The sequence below is a fragment of the Phalacrocorax carbo genome, chromosome 16 (genome assembly GCF_963921805.1).
Source record: "Phalacrocorax carbo chromosome 16, bPhaCar2.1, whole genome shotgun sequence".
NCBI classification, from domain to species: Eukaryota; Metazoa; Chordata; class Aves; order Suliformes; family Phalacrocoracidae; genus Phalacrocorax; species Phalacrocorax carbo.
Window position 1 is genome coordinate 13,690,104 of NC_087528.1, and position 21,291 is coordinate 13,711,394.

Genomic DNA, 21,291 nt, shown 5'->3' on the forward strand with positions numbered 1-21,291 from the left:
TTCAAACACATCCTGAAAAGGAGAGAGGAGTCCAGCAGGAAGCAGTGCAAGGGGACGATTTCTGATCCTAGAGGACTCTCTGATGCAGCAGAGAAGGGGAACCAAGAGACGGTGTCTACAGATGAAGTTACGCACATCCTAAAAAGAAATCAAGCGTAACAAAATGCAGATGGTCATCGGCAAAGGTGAGTCATTGTGTGGCAGCTCGGATAGGGCCAGGCTGGAGTCACTAGCAGTTTGAGCCTTAAAATCTGGTTTATCTTTCTTAAAGATCACTTCCATTCAACCAGAAGCTGTTGATCTGGGCACAGGATCAGGAGGCTTTCCTGCCTGCATTCAATCGGCTGTCACAGAATCCCAGAACAGCAGGGGATGGAAGGGCCCTCTGGAGCTCACCCCGTCCCACCCCTGCGTGAGCAGGCACCCCCAGAGCAGGGGCACAGGGCCGCGTCCAGGCGGGGGGTGAATGTCTCCAGGGAAGGGACCCCACAGCCTCTCTGGGCAGCCTGTGCCCCTGCTCTGGCACCCGCACAGGGAAGGGGTTTGTCCTCATGTTCAGGGGGAGCTTCCCGTGTTCCAGCTTGTGCCCGTGGCCCCTTGGCCTGGCGTTGGGCACCGCTGGAAAGAGCCCGGCCCCATCCCCCTGACACCCACCCCTCAGGTATTTATAAGCACTGATGAGATCCCCCCTCAGCCTTCTCTTCTCCAGGCTGAACAAGCCCAGGTCTCTCAGCCTTTCCTCCCAAGGGAGATGCTCCAGCCCCTGATCCCCTTGGCAGCTCTGCGCTGGCCTTGCTCCAGCAGTTCCCTGCCCTTCTTGAACTGGGGGGCCCAGAACTGGACGCAGCACCCCAGATGTGGCCTCACTGGGGCAGAGCAGAGGGGGAGGAGAACCTCCCTCGCCCTGCTGCCCACACGCCTTTCCATGCCCCCCAGGGCACCGCTGGCCCCCTTGGCCCCAGGGGCCCGGTGCTGGCTCAGGGTCACCTCGCTGCCCCCCAGCACCCCCAGGTCTCTCAGCAGAGCCGCTCTCCAGCAGGTCCCCCCCAGCCTGTGCTGGTGCGGGGGGCTGTTCCTCCCCAGGGGCAGGACCCTGCACTGGCTCCTGTTGAATTCCCTGAGGCTCCCCTGGGCCCAGCTCTCCAGCCTGCCCAGCTCTCGCTGGATGCCAGCACAGCTTCTGGTGTATCAGCCACCCCTCCCAGCTTGGTATCATCAGTGAACTTGCTGAGGGGATGCTCTGTCCCTTCATCCAGGTCACTGATGAATATGTTGAACAGGACTGGCCCCAGCACAGACCCCTGGGGATCACCGCCTTCTGGCCTCATCACCCATGAAAGTTTGCAGCTGCGAGGCACTGCCCTCAGCCCCCAGGTCCACTCCTGACCCCAATCCTTCCCATATTATGGGAAATAGGAGCTTTTACACGCCACGAACACTTGAGTACCTGGTCCTGAACAGGGCGGTGTGCCCTGCTCCTGCCATGGCCCTCACGCCCTGCCTGCTCCACCGCTGAGGGTCACGCTGCAGCAGCAGGGAGCAGATGGAGGAGGTGGAAGCCGGACTCGGTGGCGTGCAGATGGCGGTACTGGTGCAGCTGCCACGGAGGCTGGTGCTGCTGAGCGTGTGGCGGGCGTGCAGGGCGCTCCCGCGCTCAGCAGGAGAAGGCTCAGCACAGGGTTGGAGAGTCCCCCCGCAAATCCCTGTGGGTCATCCTGAAGCAGAATCCACCCCCAGCCTCACCACACGAGCAGCAAGAGTCAAACAGGCTCAGGGAGGATGGGAGGCTCACACCTGTGGGCCTGGGACCTCCGCAACCCTTTGCTCCCTCTCCCCACCCTGACCCTGCCCTAAGGAGCCTCGCCCATCCCTCTCTGCATCTTCACTGCCCTGAGGATCACGTTCTGCTAGCACGAGCACTCGCCCACCGAAGGAACCTGATTACACCGTGTCCACTGGAGCTGGGTCCCCAGATAGCCACTTCCAGTTAGCTTCCAGTTAGCCTCCTTGTAGCTAATCACAGCAGCGTGGGCTACCCTGGGCTGCCCCAGCACAGCCAGCCATACCCCATGCAGAGCAAAACCACGGCACGCAGGAGCTGCCTGCTGTTTCTGGCTGAACCTCCAATGCCTCCTAAGGGCAACTGTCTCCCAAACCTGACTTTTAGGCACTTCCCACATAAATTCTAGTGGCCTAAGTGGCTTTTTTCTGCCTTTTAATATTCTCCACAAAACTCATGTCCTGACCGCAACACTTCTGGCCAAGCGGTCTGCTTACACAGATGGCTGCTGACACGTTTCCCCAGGTTTATATAAATCGCTGGTGCAGACGAGCATCTAACTGGGTGAGGAGGAAAATCCCTTCCCACCGCGTCCCCAGCAGGACGGGGTGGAACTGCCGACACACAGATGGGAGCTCAGCCCCGCAGTGGAGCTGCTCTGCACGGCTCTGCGCTGTGCGATGGCAGGAGCTCAGTGTGGACAGGAGAAGTCCCATGCTGGGTGAACCTCATGGACGATTTTAGCCAGTGAATGAGTAAGTAGAAGTTATGTTCTCAGCCAAAACCCCTGAAGCACACAGGTGACAGCAGTGGCACGCGAGTTGTGGGGAGCTGTGCTCAGAGCTCAGGCATCTCCTCCGGCATTCGCTGTGCTGCCGGCGGCAGAGCCTGGATCCAGCCTGCACTGCTCGCAGAGGGACGGTGCCACATGTCTCCCAGTCTCCTCCCAAATTTATATTCTCAGTTATAAAAATCAGGGCTGGGTGCCAAGTTTCAGAGGAGAAAAAAAAAGTCCAGCACACAGCAATATTCAGTAGCATCCAAGAGGATTTTAGCTGCATGAATTCAAACCAACAGCCTGCCCGTTCAGATAAATGAATGACTGAGCCTGATGAAAACTTGGGCATCAGGTCAGGAATGCAAAGCTGAAACAAAGGCTCTTGCTACAGCTCTGCTTGGGTAAAGGAGTCAGAGAGCTCCTGCATCCCTGCAGCCTCTCCCTCTGCATGCGCAGGGAGGCCGGCAGAGCAGGGGTCCGGCTCGTCCCTGTCACCTGCTGTGGCAGATCTTCCTTTTCCGTGCATGGCCTGAACCGAGCATGAGCCATCCGAGCAGAGAGGCACAGCCTCCACCTGCCCTAGCGGCCGATGCCAGCAGTGACCACCTGCCTTTGCTGGGAGAAATGAGGAGCAGGAAGCCCACCAAGAGCCCCGGTCCGCAGCGGCACCGCAGCGAGGGGCTCTGCGCTCACCCTCTTTGTGTGCAGGCACAGACAAGCAGAAGTATGTTTGCTGGGTCATGCATCAGGACCAAGAAGCCTGCTCTGTACCCCCAGGCACTGTGCATCCCCTTGCCCCCCCTCTCATCTTGACAGCCCTTCAGGGAGAGCCGTGCGGGCAGCCCAGGGGAGGGTGGGCGAAGTGGCGCAGGGCACTGGCGCTCGGGCACAGCCGCAGCTCGCAGCAGGCAGCTCCCAGCGCACCTGGGAAAAGCACCTGAGGGACAGGTGACACCTGAGGGACCAAGGACCTGTGTGACACCATCAAACACTGCCCCCGGAGAGGTCCCAAAGGAGCATGGCAGGGCAGGAAATCCGTCCTCACCTGGTTGGGTCCTCCCCTACCTGAACCAGGAGCTTCCAGTCCCATCCCTCCTCTCTGACACAGAAGCTGGGTTCGCTTGAGCATTAAGAAGGCAAAAAGCAGTAATGCCACAAAGCCCACCAGCTTCAGCACGGCACACAGGGTCTCCCCTCCCACCAAATGAGCAGCACCCGCCGCAGCAGGAGGCAACACAGGCATGGCCAAGGAGCAGCAGGTGGGGAAGAGCAGGAGCAATCTCACCTCCACTGCTGGTTTAAAGCTGTCACGAGCACGTTGTGGAACCTCACCTAGAGCAAGCCCACAATGCTGGCAACGGCACAGGTCGGGGCAGGGCTCTCCAGGGGCAGGCTGCTGCCTGGGGCACTGCAGGGGCCTCATCTTTCCCTTCTTTCTTTCTTTCAGAGAACACAAGGCACCAACATGTACGCCTTTACTTCAATCTAACAGTCACAGGGAAATTCAGAGCCAAAAGCAAAACAACTCCTCCAGCACTGGCAGCTCTAAGGCTGATCTGCTGCTTTCTGTGACAGCTCTAACGATCTTGGTTAAACCACACGGCGCTTGCTTAGCAGCTGGGCATGGCTCCTGCTGCCCGATCGGACTGCTCGCAGTCAAACTGGCCGACATCCAATGTTATTGTTCTCAGTGGCTATTTGGGGACCCAGCTCCAGTGAACACGGTGTTATCAGGTTCCCTCGGTGGGCGAGTGCTCATGCTACAAGAATTAGCGCAAGTGCCACTGGCCAAGTGGGCCTTGCAGAGCAACACGCTCTCATCGTCAGGGAGCATCATCTAGCAGCACTTACCAGACCCAGCCGGGCTGAACTTAGCCACATTATTTTGCACCAAAAATAGTTGCCTATTTTGCCCTACAAAAAAAAACCAACCCAAACTTTCCTTTCAAAAGGAGGGCGACTGGCCTGACTCCCTCCCAGGTATATTCAGGTTTGATCACAGCACCACTACAGCCATCAGCCTCTGCTGGCTTGGAGAAAGAGCTGGCAGATGTGCTTGCATGCTGGGGACATCTCCCCATTTCCCAGGCTTCTCAGTGTGTGGAAATGCTCATGTACTTGGAGAGGAGTCACTGAGTCCAGAGAGAAGCAGGGAAGAGGCCAGCCATCTCCCACACCACTTGCCAGCTGCTGGCTTGGCCCACAAACAGTATACCATGCCAAGGCTCTTAAAAAATCACAAACTGAACTGAAACACTTTTGATCACTTTAAAATCCAGCAGAGCGTGGAGGTGGTTCTGGAGATGCACGAAGAGAGAGCGAATATGCACAGACAGGGAGGAAAGACAAGGGGCTATCGGAAGCACCCACCCACTCAAGTCCCAAGGGAGATGAAGCAGCCCAGCTATTTACAGACATGCCGGTAACTGTCACGTTGTAACTAAACCAACAGCCTCTGCAAAGCTAACCATCAACCCACGGTTTTAAGAAAAGGTGAGAATATTAATTCCTGTAATTATAGCCCACTGAACCTGGGAGGGGAAAGGAGTGAGCAATTTTTCAAGAGCCCTATTTAGAGACCCAACACACACCTCAGAGGATCGGGAAAAGTCAACAACAGTCGTAACCCCACAGAGCGATGCTGTCAGAAGTGCCTGTGGTCTGAGATGCCAACACCCAACCTCAGGTCAGACTAGCTCAGACCGCACTGGCTCCCGTGTCCTCCTGGGGCACCTCTCTTTGCTGCTGCCCCCAGCACCCCAGGCCCCCCAGCACAACAAACTGGGCAGCTCCGACCGATCCTCTTCCCTGCAGGGAGCTCCACGCCCTTGCCAAAAGCTCTCGGAGTGGAGACATGCCTCTGCCTCTCTCCAGCCTCACAAGGTCTTTATTTAAACAAACTGCCCTGCTGGGCCCTGTTTCACTACGTTATATAGTTCGGGGGCTTGCACACACTTTGCTGTACCACAGCACTGGTCTCCAGTAACAGATCTCATCTGTACTCTTCTCTCCAGCTCGTGAGTAACTGCCTCTGCTCTGAGGACAGTGAACAGAAAAGGTCAAATGCCCTGAAACTCAAGGTTCTGCTTGCACAGATCTTGCACAGGGGCAGGCAGGTTTTGCCTTGGACACCACAGCCAGATAAAGGCATGTAAGAGCTGATACCTGGACCAGATGGGCACCGTACCTTAAAAAAAGAGATATTTTCCCTTTTTTTCCCTTGGTGGTAGATAAGAGACTTCAGAAAACGGTATTTTTCAGCATACAAGAGCCGTAAGACAAGTAATGAGAGGTCAACACAACGATGGAAATTAAAGCTACATTGACAGCAGCAGACACACAGCTCCCCGTGCAAGGCACCCTCAGCTCACGTGAAACCAAGAGATGCATTTTCAAAGCAGCCTGATGCATGGAAGTGTTTAAAACCCCCAGACAGCTTCAAAAATCACCACCACAGCTTTTCTCCCTGGGAGGGGGAGGGAAGCAAACAAGCAGGACAGACTCCCAGGAGCCACAGCTCAGCCCAAGCAATTTCCACACAGCTGCTCTGCTGCCACTGCCTCCAGAATTACATTCTCCTGGAAGTAAGGAATTAACGTAGTTTGTAAAAATCACTATAATTCTGCTCTGCAATAACTCCTGTGACATAATCTTACCATAGCAAATGGATTTCTTGCAGACCAAGAAAACCCTGCACCCAGATGGCACCACCTCCCCCGTGCACTGCTTGTTTTGGAGCATGAACAGGCGGTGCTGGAAGGCACCGAGAAGCTCCTGGTCCAGTGCCACAGCACAGGCAGCAGCAGAGGAACCCAGAAAAAAAAAAAAAAAAACCAAACAAACCAACAAAACCTGGAATTTGGTCACTTTGCCACAGCCTGGCTGCCTTTGCTGATGCCGCCAGCAGCAGTGCTCAGTCCAGAGCTCGGTTTCGTTTGGGAAGGGGGTGCTCATCCTATGGGAAACAGGCTGACATATCAGTCAGATGCCAGGCACGGCCACGCTGAGCCAGGGCTGCAGAAGGAGGGTAAGATTGTGCACAGCCCCGAGGCAAGCCAGCTCCCCGCTGCCCAGCTCATCCCCACTCACCGCCATATACGGCCGGCACCCTGCATCCCGCGTTTTGGCAATGGAGTCCACGAGCTGTCCACTAATGCCAAAGTCACAGAGTTTAATATTTCCATTTCTGTCCAGAAGAATATTGGAAGGTTTGATGTCTGCAAGAGAACGAAATTTAAACCAGTAAGTTACAGCTGGAGCTTTCAGTTTCAAGACCAGCAGCTGCAGAGAACCGACACCGGCAGAGCTGTGCGATCGCCATCACCCCTTGGCGTGGGGCGGGCAGGAGGCAACTGGATGCGCTCGCCACCGCTGAGGATCCGCACGGGGACCGAGCGGTGACAGAGCCAGCCCCAAAGACGCCACACGCCTGCAGGCAGAGGCAGACACCCAACCACCCTGAAATCACGCTTTTGCGGAAAACCACAGACCAAAGGGGCAGTGAAACAGCCACTGGGAACACGCTTGTGCGAAACCTGTACTCACACTCGTGGCAGTACACGTGCTAACTACACTTTGACTTGGAGCAAAGGCCACTTAAAATCGTTGCAATTATTTCTGTAGGCAAGAAGAAAAGACATGAACTCACCTCTGTGAATGATTTTCAAGTTTTCTTTTAAGTGGTTTAGTGCTTTCACAGTCTAGGAAAGAAAAACAGATGAAAAATAAGCAAATGTCGTAAGATTCTTGTCGTTATTAAACTTTTGGAGCTCCAAGAAGGGGGAAGAACATTTACTATGTTGAGATATCAATGCTGTAATATCAATGCCATGTAATAAAAGCATTTTTCTCCCAATCCTTGCTGCCAACAGCAGGTGATATAAAAGAGCGCGTGTGCTTAAGTAAACACACACCACTTGTTGCAACCTGGGAAGATCACACTGTGGGAGAGGGGAGCAGGAGATGAAGTCAAGCAACTTCTGATGTTAATTATCTTGAGTGATAACTTATTTCAAGCCCTATGCTGTGCTTTTTCAGTAGGTAACAAGTGTTCCCGTTCCACTGGCTGAGCGGCAGCGGTGTGGAGTGCAGCAGAGGCACTGTTCCGATTTAACCATTAACCATTAAGTGGAAGAGACACTTTGGGAACCTGATTTCACAGGATGATTGAAAAAAAAAACCCTGGAAGTTCACCATTTTAATTCATGTCACATCTGCTGAAAATACCGTTGAAACCAATGGCCAAAAGACTGCCTTGAAGGTGATGGTAAGAGGGTGTTTGTGTTGTGCTGCAAAGCGCTCTGACGCTGTGCGATTGTAAGGATGAAGCCTAGCACCGAGGAACAACTCCCAGAAGACCTGGTCCCTCCTGCTCACACCATCCCGTGTTCAAGTGTTCAGGTATGTAAAAGCTCTGGCAGGCTTTGGGGCAGCCGAAGTGCCGTCTCCTCCTCACCGTCCACCTTGCTCCTCCAGCCAGGTTTCTGCTCCGGCAGCAGAAACTACATCTCTCTGAACAACAAAGCACCAACTTATTTTTAGGCAGGCCCAGAGTGGAATGAGACTCGATGGTGTCCTCGGACCTGAGCTCCAGCAAGAGAAAGCCTACTGGACTTCATGACTGAGTGCTAGTTTAAATCCCGGCTGACCCTGCCAGAAGCTCTGCCCTGACCCCCAGGCAGGTGACGCAGAAGCTCGCGGCTCTTCACCCTGGGGTAAAAGAGCTCTAACACAAAGTGAAGGGTGGCTGGCGGAGCACACCAAGCTGTAGCTGCAGCACAGGCCCCCACACCCCACCTGCACATGACGGGGCTACCCGGGCAGTGCACACACAGATCTTCTGGACCTGGAGGCCCTCACGGTCTAAGGTACTCAGGGCCAGTGTTCTCAGAGCAGAGTTATTAAATGCAGTTCCTTATTTGTATTCTAGAAAAAGGTGGATAGAAACAAACCTCAGACCACAAGATCCAGTCAGAACCTGTCTTGGTTCCTAAAGCCAGTTTGTGCAAAGGACCTCCCTCAGGAGCTGCTGGGGCTGGGCTGCCGTCAGGCGCAATGTGGAGGAAGGAGAGCGGCCCACGACCTCCCGCACAGCACAGCTGGGCTTCACATCCCCAGATCTGGTGTGGGTCAAGGATCAAGTATGGAAAATTTCAGCTTACTCAGTCCATCCCTCACCCCCAGGTCAGAAACATCCGAGGTAGGCTCAACATTTTATAAAGACGCCCCTAAGAAGAGCGAAGATGTTTTCCTCCCAAGATCAGGCACTGAACAGAATTTGCCCATATCCTTTCAAGAGGTCACGGTCTGCGGCTTGCTGAGCTCCCCCCATCACCCCGCCAGCTCAGGACACCAGCTTGCTGCGGCATTCACATGCTGAAGCCAACACAGAGGCAGTTTGCCCGTCTGCCACTAACACCGCATGGCTCCAGTATTCGCTCACTTTTTCCCCCGTTACTCCTGAACGGTGCTTCATTTCTGCAGCCTTTCATCTTCCAGCAGCCTCGCTGAAGTAATTCATTTGGCTCGGCCTTGGTTTTTTTTTGGGCCAGGACTTCCAGGTTAAGTCAAGAAAACATCAACCAGGCTCACTATATGTTGAAGACTCATACTCTTGGGAGCCTCTGCACAAGGCTACTAGAGGTTTCTCTGGACTGGAGCGGCCCAGCATCCCCTGCAGAAATCCAGTGGGCCTGGCAGATCTTTACGTGCAGCAGCGCGGCAGAGGTTTCAGGATGCCTTTTGACACCCCTTCCTCTGCGGCCAAAAAGCAGAAGTTTGTTTTGCAGGGCTAAAACTTGCTCTTGCGTTTAGACAACTAAGGGTTCTTTTTGGCACAGCCAAGGACAATTTTACAGGGCTCCTTAAAAGGAGACAGTGGGCTCCATGTAGCAGAGCTGCACGCAGGTACCCCGGGTGGGATTCATCTCACTTTGCCACCTAAGGCACCATAAGACGGGAACTCGGCTCCCATACAGGGGCACCAACCTCTCCTCAGTGACTTGAGAGAGAAGGTAGGCAGCTCACTTTGATCAGAGCCTTATTCTCAAATAGTCTGGTGGGGTTCACATGTCCTGGCTACAAATGCCCAATCCCTTGTTCCCCTTACAAACAAGGGAAGGGGAGACAGCTGATCTATTTTAGGCACCTTCCTTGGAATAAAATGACCTGCGTCCAGCTTCCACTGATGCCACCACCAGTGCACATGAGTGATCCCTGGGGAGGGGGCTGGTGCTTATGCTGTCAGCACCGATGTTCAGGCAGACAGAGCAGGAGGCTGGCCCTGGGGTCTCTTTATGAACTGCTTACAGACCCCAGGACCTCCTTTTCCGTCACGCAATATGCTGTGAGAAAGTCATTACAATTGTGGTGCGACACAAAAGCAGCAGCTCTGAGGCACAACAGACCTACCAGCTTTCTCACATGTCAGTGAAAGAGGTCTGAATTTTTCACATTAGCTTCAAAAACATAACATAAAGGTTTAACAAAATACTCACAGCTAAAGTGATTTTGCCTAGGATTTCTTCTGGAATAACATCATCTAATACACTATATACATATTTGTAAAACTTATCAAACGAGGTAGACATGAGCTCCATACAGATCCAACAGTCACCCTGGGAAGAGAAAAGAATCTGTGTTACTGTCAAGATAAAAACGGAGAAATAAAAATCTGGAGAGTATAAAGAGATCCTTTGAATCCAATAAAATACATTAACAGCAACATGCATTTAACAGGAAGGGTGGAATTAATCTTGATTAATTTTAGCAATGGAGCACTCGCCCCTGTACGTGCCCTCCCCTACTCCATTCACCGGCAGAGGAATCCAGCTGACCACCTCAGACCTGATACTACATTTTAGATGCCTGAACCTACATGAATCTAAGTCTCAAAAACTGTTTGGCTCTCCAGGAGACTGCAGGCACAGTGAAACACCAGCATGCACAGTAAGACTAAAACAAAAACTCCCTTTGGTTTATGCCTACCCTGCAGAGGACAGAAGACATTTAATCCAACTTTCAGAAATATCATCTAAGCGGGAGAAAATTAAAATAAGCCCAAGTATGTGGGGGGTTTTGTTGATTTGCATCTTAGAGTTAAACGATTTAAATGCAAAAAAATGTAAAACATACTAGTATCTGTGTTAAACCAAGCTAAGCTTAACTACCATAGGAGAATCGCATGTCCTTTTATCAGTCTCTCCAGAGATCTGTAAATCGACCCGCTCACAATGCATTCGCTGGGGATGAGAAATGGATCCCCACAGTACAGAACGACGACTTCTTTTGTTTTAGTAGGTATCTACCATATGGGGATGGACAGCTTAGCCACAGCTTGATCTTAGTTACTTCAGCTTTTTTTGACTTTTACCTCCAGTTGACGATGACAGAAGGCTTTGCATGAGCTATTTCTGTAGACTCTCATGCGCTTCAGGCAACTCTTCATTGCTAGAAATACTAAAACACTAGTTTTAGTGCGGGGGCCCTGTCACAATGAGTGTTAAAACTGCACTAGCTGTCGAAAGCTAAGTGCAGAGTGGAGTTGATTAACCTGAGTGTCTCATCCTGGCTAAACACCACGTAAAACGCTTGTGGAGGGAGCAGCACCTTGTGCAGGCCATGCTGCCCTGGGCTGCCTGGGTGGCTCAGAGCTCAGGGTGCCTCTCTGGTTACGACTAAGCTGCACGCTCCTGTGATATGAGAAGCAACAAACAGAGGAGAAACTTCACAAATTATCTGACAGAAGTAGATTTTTCCTGTCCAGACAAAACACAAACCAACTAAACTACGTTAATACACAGAAATAAAACTAGAAAAAAACCCTAGGTCATGGAACGCTGGTGTGTGGCGGAGCCCCGTGCTCCCGTCCTGCACACCCAAGTCACCTCTGTTTGGAGCAATCTCCCAGTGCTCACGAGAGTCATGAGCAATTCTCAAGGTATATTTAACTGATGGAAAAGCTTGCAGAGCCACGGGTTTTAAGGCCAAATAGGGCTTTTCTGCCACTCAGAATGACTTCCTGTGGAACACAAGCCAAGGAACTGCAACCACCAAGATGCCTCCAGTCTAAGCGCTCGGTTTAGCGGGATGCTGCACACTGGTATGTGCAGGGGCAGCAGTGCCACCCAGCTTGGTCTTGGGCTGCTCACACACGTGCAAGGCTGTTTGCAGCAATGCAGAGAGCAAACTGCCAGGAAGCATCCCACAAGCCACCAGCGTTACAGATGCCGCTGCTGCAGCGACAGCGAATCCATCACTGTCTCCTGCCAAAGGAGGGATGCTGCCTCCGAGAGGAACAGACAGAACAGAATAGAGTATTTCAGCTGGATGGGACCTACAACGATCACCTAGTCCAGCTGCCTGACCACTTCAGGGCTGAGTGTTCAAGCATGTTGTCAAGGGCATTGTCCAAATGCCTCTTAAACACTGACAGGCTCAGGGCATCAACCGCCTCTCTAGGAAGCCAGTTCCAGTGTCTGACAGCCCTCTTGGTAAAGAAATGGTTCTGTATGTCCAGTTGAACCTCTCCTGACACAGTTTGAACCATTCTCATGCATCCCATCACTGGATATCAGGGAGACCAGCACCTCCCTCTCCACGTCCCCTCCTCAGGAGGCTGCAGAGAGCAGTGAGGTCGCCCCTCAGCCTGCTTTCCTCCAAACCAGACAAGGCCATCACAAGCACCAAAGGAAAGACTTGGTTTACTTGGTCTTCCGAAGTACATGCCATAAAGGAATCCTGGATCTGGGCATTCATTGATCTGGTGATACAAAAATCTACATGATCAACATGAATTCACGTCAGCAAGATCAATGACAAAAGATCAGTTATGCAGCTTCATTAAGGCTGGTGGCAAGATTCAGAACTCTACATGTTCTTATCTCTTGCTGGGCTTTGAAAGGACTTACCTATTGGCAAAGCTGATGGATTTTACTGAGAACAAAAAGGCAGTCTGGCAGGGATAGCTGGGTACCCGTCACCCAGCCCTGCTTCTGATCAAATACAAAAAAGTGCTGACGTGCATGGGAAAGCTCTGCTTCACTGTGAATTGCGAGGACAAAATGATCTTAATGAAAGTTTCTCTTTAAATTATGCTCCTGGGCCAGGCTGATTTCCAATTATAAAATGACAAAAGAAGCATTTTAATTTTCTCTTCCAGTTAGAGCTATTCTTCCAAAGAATATATTTTAGTTCTTATTGGGTACTAAATTTCCAGATGCAGGCATTCCAAAAACTGTCAAGGAGCACCCTGCACATTTCATTCAAAATATCGCTGCCCATCTCCAGGACATACAAAAACCTGCTTAACCAGCAAATGGGATGCTTCAGCTTCTGAGTGCCGTATCCCGAGTTCCCAGTTGACAACTGAGCACGGCAAAAAGATGGCAGCCAGCTGGACGCAGCCTGGCAGAAAAGGACCTGGGGGTCCTGGTGGACAACAAGTTGAACATGAGCCAACAACATGCCCCTGCTGCGAAGAAGGTGAATAGTGTCCTGGGCTGCATTAGGCAAAGCATTGCTGGCAGGTCGAGCGAACTGATCCCTCCCTCCCACTCAGCACTGGTGAGGCTGCACTGGAGTGCTGTGCCAGTGCTGGGCTCCCCAGTACGAGAGAGACATGGGCATACTGGAGAGCAAGTGGCCAGCAAGGCAAGAGAGAGAGTTGCCAGCAAAGGGCCACTAAGATGGCTGAGGGACTGCAGCATCTCTCCCATGAGCCAAGGCTGAGAGAGTTGGGAACGTTCAGCCTGGAGCAGAGGAGGCTCAGGGGGATCTCACCAAAGTATATAAATACCTGAGGGGAGGATGCAAAGAGGACGGAACCAGGCTCTTTTCAGTGGTGCCTAGTGGCAGGACCAGAGGCTATGCGCACAAACTGACGCACAGGAGACTCTCCCTAAACATCAGGAAAGGCTTTTTCACTGTGAAGGTGACTGAGCACTGGCACAGGATGCCCAAGGAGGCTGTGGTGTCTCTATCCCTGGAGATATTCAAAAGCTATTTGACATGGTCCCAGGCAGGCAGCCCTATGGCCCTGCTTGGACATGGGATTTGGACAAGGTGACCTCCAGAAGTCCCTTCCAGCATCCACCATCTTGTGATATCGATACTGAAGGCTTATCACATCAGCACACTCCACGGAGTGGCCAACTTTTAATGCAAGTTGCATCTACACTACTGAGAGAGAATGACGAATGCCATCACCCTCACATACCCTTACATGACACAGAGGACACCCTTCCTATGGACAGGGGGCTGATCACAGGGACAGATGCCTTGAGCAACGCCAACACGTCCCGAGATGTCCGTAGAAATAGGGTGTTGTGCATCAAAGGCAAAGAGAGCAAACACCTTGTATCAACTGACCTGATCAAGGATACGTCCACAACTCACACCAACGTCAGCACCGTGCTGCTGACACATCCATACTAGCTCTTCTCTCCTACCAGCCCAAGCTCCCCACGAGCTAATTTACCTGGCTTCCCGGGCATGTTTTGCAACTTGCGATTTATTTTTCATTGAATAATTTTATCAACTGTTGAGCTTGTTCTTTTAAACTTGGCTCGGCTACACTCACACTGTGTAGAAGTCACCACCGTGATCCCAAGTCAGACAAGGCTTTTGTTCCTCTTCTCTTGAGAAGAAAAGTAACAGGAACAGTTACTATGAAAAAGCAATTCCTGTGGTCATGGTAACCAACCAGACATCCTCAACCTTACAGGTACTGTCTCAAACCTGTGAAGTTTCCAGCAGCCATGCAAGGAAAGAAGATGGTTTTTTTTCTGAGACCTAAAAACCCTCCAAATAGCAACACTCAGGGCAACAGTCTCAGAGTTGCCCAGTGCGGCCCAACACGCCTCTCATCTCACTAGAAGAAAGCCAAGAAAGTGAAATCTTTGAAGAAACCCTAGCAATCAGCTTTTTTTCTCCCCCACCTAGCAAGCACTGCATTCAGAGGTAACAAACGGACACGAGTAACCAGCCCCTCTTCAATACAGCATCTCTGATGACTGATGCGGAAAGCTCTGTGCATTTGTGGGCATCAAGGCTCTCGCTGGCACAGTGTGACTTCATGGGGCCAGTGCGATCCTCAAAGTTCAGCAAGGCTAAGTGCAAGATCCAGCACCTGGATCAGGCACTCACCAGTATAAATAAGGACTGGGAGATGAAGGGATTGAGAGCAGCCCTGTAGAGAAGGACTTGGAGATATTGGTGGGTGAAGAATTGGACATGAGCCCAACTGGACATGAGCCCAATTGGACTGCTTGCAGCCCAGAAAGCCAACCATACCCTGGGCTGCATAAAAAGGAGTGTGGCCAGCAGGCTGAGGGTGGTAAATCTCCCCCTCTGCTCCACTCTGGTAAGACCCCCCCTGCAGTGCTGCATCCAGCTCTGGACAGACGTGAACCTGTTGGAGTCGGTTCAGAGGAGGCCACAAAAATGATCCGAGGGCTGGAGCCCCTCTCCTATGAGGGCAGGCTGAGAGAGTTGGGGTTGTTCAGCCTGAAGAAGAGAAGACTGGGAAGACCTTGTTGCAGCCTTTCAATATATAAAGGGGGCTTATAAGAAACATGGAAGAGACTTTATCAGGGCCTATAGTGACAGGACAAGGGGCAATGGCTTTAAACTGAAAGAGGGTAGATTTAGCTTGGAAGTAACGACAAAATCTTTTACAAAGAGGGTGGTGAGGCACTGGCACAGGTTGCCCAGAGAAGCTGTGGATGTTCCATTCCTGGAAGTGTTCAAGGCCAGGTTGGATGGGGCTTTGGGCAGCTTGATCTAGTGAAACACATCCCTGCCCACGGCAGAGGGCTTGGGCTTAATCTTTGAAGGTCCCTTCCAACCCAAACCATTCTATGACTCGATGAATTTAAGACTCATCAACCACTGAATCCCTTCTATAGCCAGTGGTATAACTACTCCTTCTGGACCTTCCTCCAGGCCTTTCTCTTTCTGTCTTCATTCTCCAGCCCTCACTAGATGCAACTTTCTTCTCTCTTCTGTTAAGAAGTCAGGCTATGGACATGAAAACCATTTGAACTGCCAGACATTACAATGTCAGTGCTCAGGGATTCTTTCAGTTATTGAACTAAAAGATAAAAGTTTGAATTTTTTTCTACCCAGGATCATTAGAGAGCCAAGTAATAGAGCAGTCCACTTAAGAGCTGCACGAGCGGAATGAAGGATGCTGCGACAGCACAGGGAGGGGCAACACGGTGACATGAAGGTCACAGCTTCGTCAACGAGAGCAGGGGTGAGCAGAGCGCTGTCCGATAGAGGCCCTGCCGCCAGCACGCACACTATCGGAGTCACTGCAATGGAGTAACCCGTGCAAAGGCTGAAATGCTGTCTTCTACTTTTTCAGCTTTGTTCCTGTTTCATTACACAAGCAATTTAATCTCATCTAATGGGTGCCGACAAACTCAAGCAAAGTCCTGTACTGAGCGATCAACTTGTAGTTTTTGCATCGTTTCACAGACATACGTAATAACAGGAGGACAGCCTATGTGATCAAAGAGCAAGAAGCAAATAATATGTGTTAAGACATTGCCTGCTGAGTATCTCATACTCATGGAAGCTGCCACAGTAAATGCCTGTTCACAGTTATTTTCCTAATCGCAAACTGGGATAATTTCTCTGTCTTCAGAATAAGCCCTTGAACAGTTTTGTTCAATTTGGTTTAGTGCTCCCGCTCCCCAGACTGTCAGGGTCCGCGAGCTTAGCTCTGGTCCTCAGTATCAACAACTCTCTCTTCCAGAAAGGCTACCTGCCTTTCAAAACAGCCCAGCTGCCCGCTGCTCTTCCTGAAGCTGCTGTAATCTTCTTGTCAGTCATCTGACTGCGAGAGCTGCCTACTCAACATTGAAGCTCCTCTGAAGAGGCTCAAATTGAAGTCTTTCACCTCTTAGGAGCAGGCAAAAGAAGATTTCCCATCTGCAGCTCCATCCGTCCCTGGAGAATCTGAATCATGGCTCAGAGCAGATGGTCCCAAGAGGCCTTTTGGCACTTATTTCCTTACTTTTCACCTTGAAACGCTGGAACGAAGAGCTTTGTTTATACATAATTTGCTGTAGGACTTCCTGAGAGAGGTTTACCCTTTTGTAATGTCCCACGTGCTCTTATGCTCCAGGGGATGATGCAGCAGTGACCTGGATCATTCACAGTTATTTGGGAGCAGATCTGCTAAGCAGAGCAGGGGGGTGAGACAGGATCAAACACAGTGGTGAAATTCTTTTTTTCCCTTTCTGTGCTCCTTTGCTGTTATAGTTTCCTAGCTTTAAAAGATGTAATTAATATTAGAACATGTAATTAATACAACAAGACTGTAATTAATATGACAAGACAGAAAACCGTATCCAAGCACACCAGCTCACCCTGTGTACCTGCCGTACGTGACTTGGAACATCACCTTGGCAGTAAGGGACCGAGCAGAGGAGGAGGAGGTTGCTTTCATCTCAGAAGCAAATACACTGATGCTAAGGGTAGGGGGAAAGGGGATCCCAGGGACCAACACGATATACCCAGAGTGACCCTACTGAAACTTCTCCCAGCAGCAGCACCCGAGGAGCCCTGCCTGGCTGCAGAGGGACAGGATTTTTTGACAAGGGTGCAGCAGAAGCCAGGCTGACATTGGGTGCTGATCAAGGTAGGTTTTTATACTCTTCATGTATTTACACTTACATCCTGGGATACGCCTAGAGCTGCAGAGAGGTGACAGGCTCACACAGCTCTGAACGTGTTGCTCATCAGCATCTGGCAAGGTCTTACCCAGGGACTTGACTTCACAACAGCTGGCAGCCTTATCACCTTATCTTTTGTATTTCAGCGAAGCTGGAAATATTCAGCCAAGGCTGAGGCTCCTCACCTGGTAGGAGCTTGTACCGTGTGAACACGGACAATGCCCCCTGGCCCAAAACAGCTTCACGTTTAAACAGATAAGAAAAAGCAGAGCATGAGAAAAGGAAGGATTATTTTCCTTATTTCAGAGACTGAGATTTAAAGCCAGAGGAGTCACCCGCCAAAATTAGAGAGGCAGACTCTCTAGAAGCAGGAATTGAATATTCACTCCCAGTTCTGAGTTTTAACTACAACACTGACCTTCCTTCTCTAACAGTTTCCCAGTAAAGCCCCCAAAGACTCTGCACAGGCTGCTATGCCTGATAATATGCAAAGGTGTCCAGAGGTCAGTAGGTCTCTATTATCCTTCTTCCCTTGAGTAGGTGTACTCGATCTGTGCTGAAGTAGTGGAAAACAGGCAAGGCTACAAGCCTCTCGCCCTACATTAAGCCAGCTTCAAGACCAGAGCAACTAGCGGAGGGGGAACAACGCACTCCTGCAGGAGAGCTGCAGGAGCTGCCCCTCTCTGGCGGATGGGGATGCAGTGGCCACGTTTTGACATTCATCTTCTCCAAAACTCTTCGTGCAAACGGACCGAACGCTCACAATCCCGTGCTGCTCACCAGTGCTACGTGCCTCTTCTTGGGCCTCTACTGAACAGACTCAGCTCAGACTAATGACTGGCCTCCAACCATGGCACAAGACTGTCCAGGCTGCATGGAGAAGGCCAGCTTTCCAACTGTTTTTACTGGTCACTTGAAGCTACACAGCAATGGGAGTGCCTGGGCAAAGCACAGGGAGGTAGAAAGATACCTCTGTGGCCCTGCAGCATAATAATATTTACCTTAAATTACAATAAGCAGATGCTAAAATGGCCACAAAAGTACAGTGATTAACATCATATTCCTGGCCACCAACAGCTAAAGTATGTCAAGATTAACTGGCCAACGGACATAGCTTTCAATGCTCTAATTCTGTTCTTCACCTGGAAGCACTCATGAAAGCATCACACTGAGTAACCCACTCCCCAGCACACGCTACCTATGTGCGTAAAAGGGCCAACCAAACTACAGGCCCTTGGCTGGCTATCGTAGATATTGCTCCTTTCACCAATGGTCATGCAATTTTGTTCTCTGTCCCAAAAGGACAGAGCAGAACTGGAAAAGATGCAAAGAACAGCAAGAAAGATGATCAAAGGTCTGGAAAGGGTTCTGTATATGACACAGGCTGGCACTTACCAGGCTCAGTAAGACATGACACATGACAGCAGGGGTATGTGGCAACTGTCCATAAAACATCCTCTTGGTGGCCCAGAGAGGATGGGTAAAGATCAACTGTTTATTGCCTCTTCAAATACAAAAACTAGGGGAAGCACTACGGGCATCGCTCGAAACAGGAGAATGAAAATTCAAAATGAATCAAGGTGATGGGCCTTCAAACGAGGCGTGCACCGTGGGTGCCAAAATTGTACATGTATTCAAGGTGAAACGGAGAACTTTCATGGAAAAGAAATCCAGTAAGAATCACTCGGCACAAAGACAGCACAGCTAGCTCAGAAGACATCAGGTGCAGACGACCGAAGGCTATGGCAAGGTTTCACACACGCTTCTGCCAGTGGATCCTGTGGGCCATTGCCAGTGACAGAACACCCCATGAGGAGTTTTGGCCTGACCCAGCACGGCTGCCCTTACGTAGGAAGGAAGCAGGAAGGAAGGAGAGGCTGAAATACGCAGAGGGACACAACAAAGAATGGGAACAGCATATTTGTGGTCAGCAGCACCCAGACACCTGAGTCTCCTGGTTAAATACCCTTGATTAAAAGTGGAGAGCTAAGAAACCTAATGTAAATTAACTTTCTCCTCCTGATTGCAAGTTGGAAACTGCAAAGGAAAAAAAAAAGGTAAAAGCCAAACTCTGCTACGAATGAAGCAAGTTTGGAGTGCCCACCTCTCTGAAGAGCGCGCCATAAAACTGAACAATATACGGGCAGTCACTGCTTCGCATTACTACATCAAGGTCCATCAGAAGCTGCTTCTGTTCTTTTTCATCCACTGTCGACCGAATTCTCTGAAAGAGGAAGAGTGGCAGAGACTTTATCACTTACATGCCATTATTGTATCCTCAGACCCGCTTCTGGAGATACATGCCAGGGACCCCAAACCCAAGGCTGAGCAGGCAATCCCCAAGGCATGCTCACACACACTCTAGAGAATTAAGCTGTGCTCTCAGATAAGAAATGTAACTGAAAACCCCTAAAGCCATTTAATTCAGACTATAAAATCCCCAGTCCTCTCATGAGCATCACCATTTTCAGATGAAATGTCAGAATGAAATCAAAGAGCAGAGATTTCATTGAAACCTACAGCAATACAATATTTTCAGGGTTTCGTTTCAAAACAAATTCCCACAGTTCTTAGCCACGTTGGATGGGGCTCGAAGGCTGTTTTGAAATTTAACCAAGGAACATTATGTGTCAAATTTCTAAGACAAGCACAGAAGACAAAAAGGCTCCTTCTGCCACGCATCCACTATGGCTGGCACGGTGAGAAGGGGCCATCACATAACTCAGGGTTATCGCTCTGGTAACGCCCTAGTGATGGGCAACAGTCCCGTGAGCTCTTCCCACAAAACTAACAATTCTTTACCTAGTACTGGCCTAGGGAACATTAACAATCTATAGAGGTATTTTTAATATATATATATATATAAATACTATGTGTATATAAAGATATATATGTATACACATATATAAAGAGAATTCTGATTTGGGCTTCAAAGAAAAACACACATTTCAAAATAGAAAACTACATGTTCAAACATGAAGCTTGTTAAATGAAGGATGGAGAAGACCATCCACAGTTTTTCATGTGATTTTACAGTAATATTAACATCTTACATTAATTAATGCATTCCCTGAATCACAGGTGAGGAAAACTGTGATCCTGAAGACATGACTTATGTTGAAAAATCATTTTAAAAATAAAATAAAATAAAAAAAAAAAAACAAGAAAAAAATATTTGGGAAGAAGTCCAAAGCAACACAGATAGCCTGGACCTTCCTTCAGGAGAAAAACTTCTTGGCTATCCAAGAAAGAAATAATACTTAAAGATCGTGGGAAAAATCTGCAAGATACCAGCACCCACTCCCACCGACACTGCCGCCCTGTGAGCAACTGCTGGCGGCAACAAGACCACATATATTGGCAAGCACAAGGCTAAGTGTATGAGGGTACCATGTGAGAAACAGTGCGATTATGTACCTTAAGACTATTTTGCGATGACCCACACAAAATGAGGACAGTATCAACACTATAATTTTCCTTACCTTTGGTGTATCCTGATATTTTGGTATTTCACCACTCGTTCTTAATGTTCTAGTAGCTCTAGTTTGGCCTAAACCAGTAACTGTCATGTTCATATCAACCTTTTTCCTCCCAGTGAGTTCTAGAGTACTTGGGAAAATCGGCCAGAGACTTGCCCAGCACACCCATATCTGTAACATCGACACCCCACGATGCCACTGAGTGTGTGGGATCTGGTAGTCACAAACAGAGCAAGAAGGTGGCTCAACGGACTAGTAATGAACCTAAAAATCTTCACCTCTAGGTCACTGGTTCAAGTCTGTTTCACAGAACTTCCATCACATCACTGACGAAAGCCTGACAAGCTTTGTCATTTCGTTGTCTTAAGTCTACACTAAATAAAGCTCTACAACCCCCTGATGAGATACCAAAGGCTGAGCAGATTGAACGTCTCTTTCTAGGTGGCACACCATCAGCACCGTGTGAAACGATAACGCCATTGCTCTGAGCTCGACAGAAGACAACAGATGCCAAAGTCACCATGGTGGGACCTATGATGAAGTTTTGTCTCTCGCTAAGATGCTACTCACCCC

The 21,291-nt window shown here is 50.1% G+C and overlaps 1 protein-coding gene across 2 annotated transcripts in view; it reads right to left on the reverse strand.

The window, feature by feature from the left end:
• MAP2K4 (mitogen-activated protein kinase kinase 4) overlaps positions 1-21,291 on the reverse strand; it is a 99,098-nt gene that overhangs the window by 15,186 nt on the left and 62,621 nt on the right. For both annotated transcript variants that reach the window (XM_064467487.1, XM_064467488.1), the window contains 4 exons: positions 19,344-19,463; positions 10,055-10,174; positions 7,207-7,258; positions 6,648-6,775 (listed from right to left, as the gene is read on the reverse strand). In XM_064467487.1, the coding sequence (XP_064323557.1) occupies positions 6,648-6,775; positions 7,207-7,258; positions 10,055-10,174; positions 19,344-19,463 (420 nt within the window). The remainder of the gene's footprint in view (positions 1-6,647; positions 6,776-7,206; positions 7,259-10,054; positions 10,175-19,343; positions 19,464-21,291) is intronic.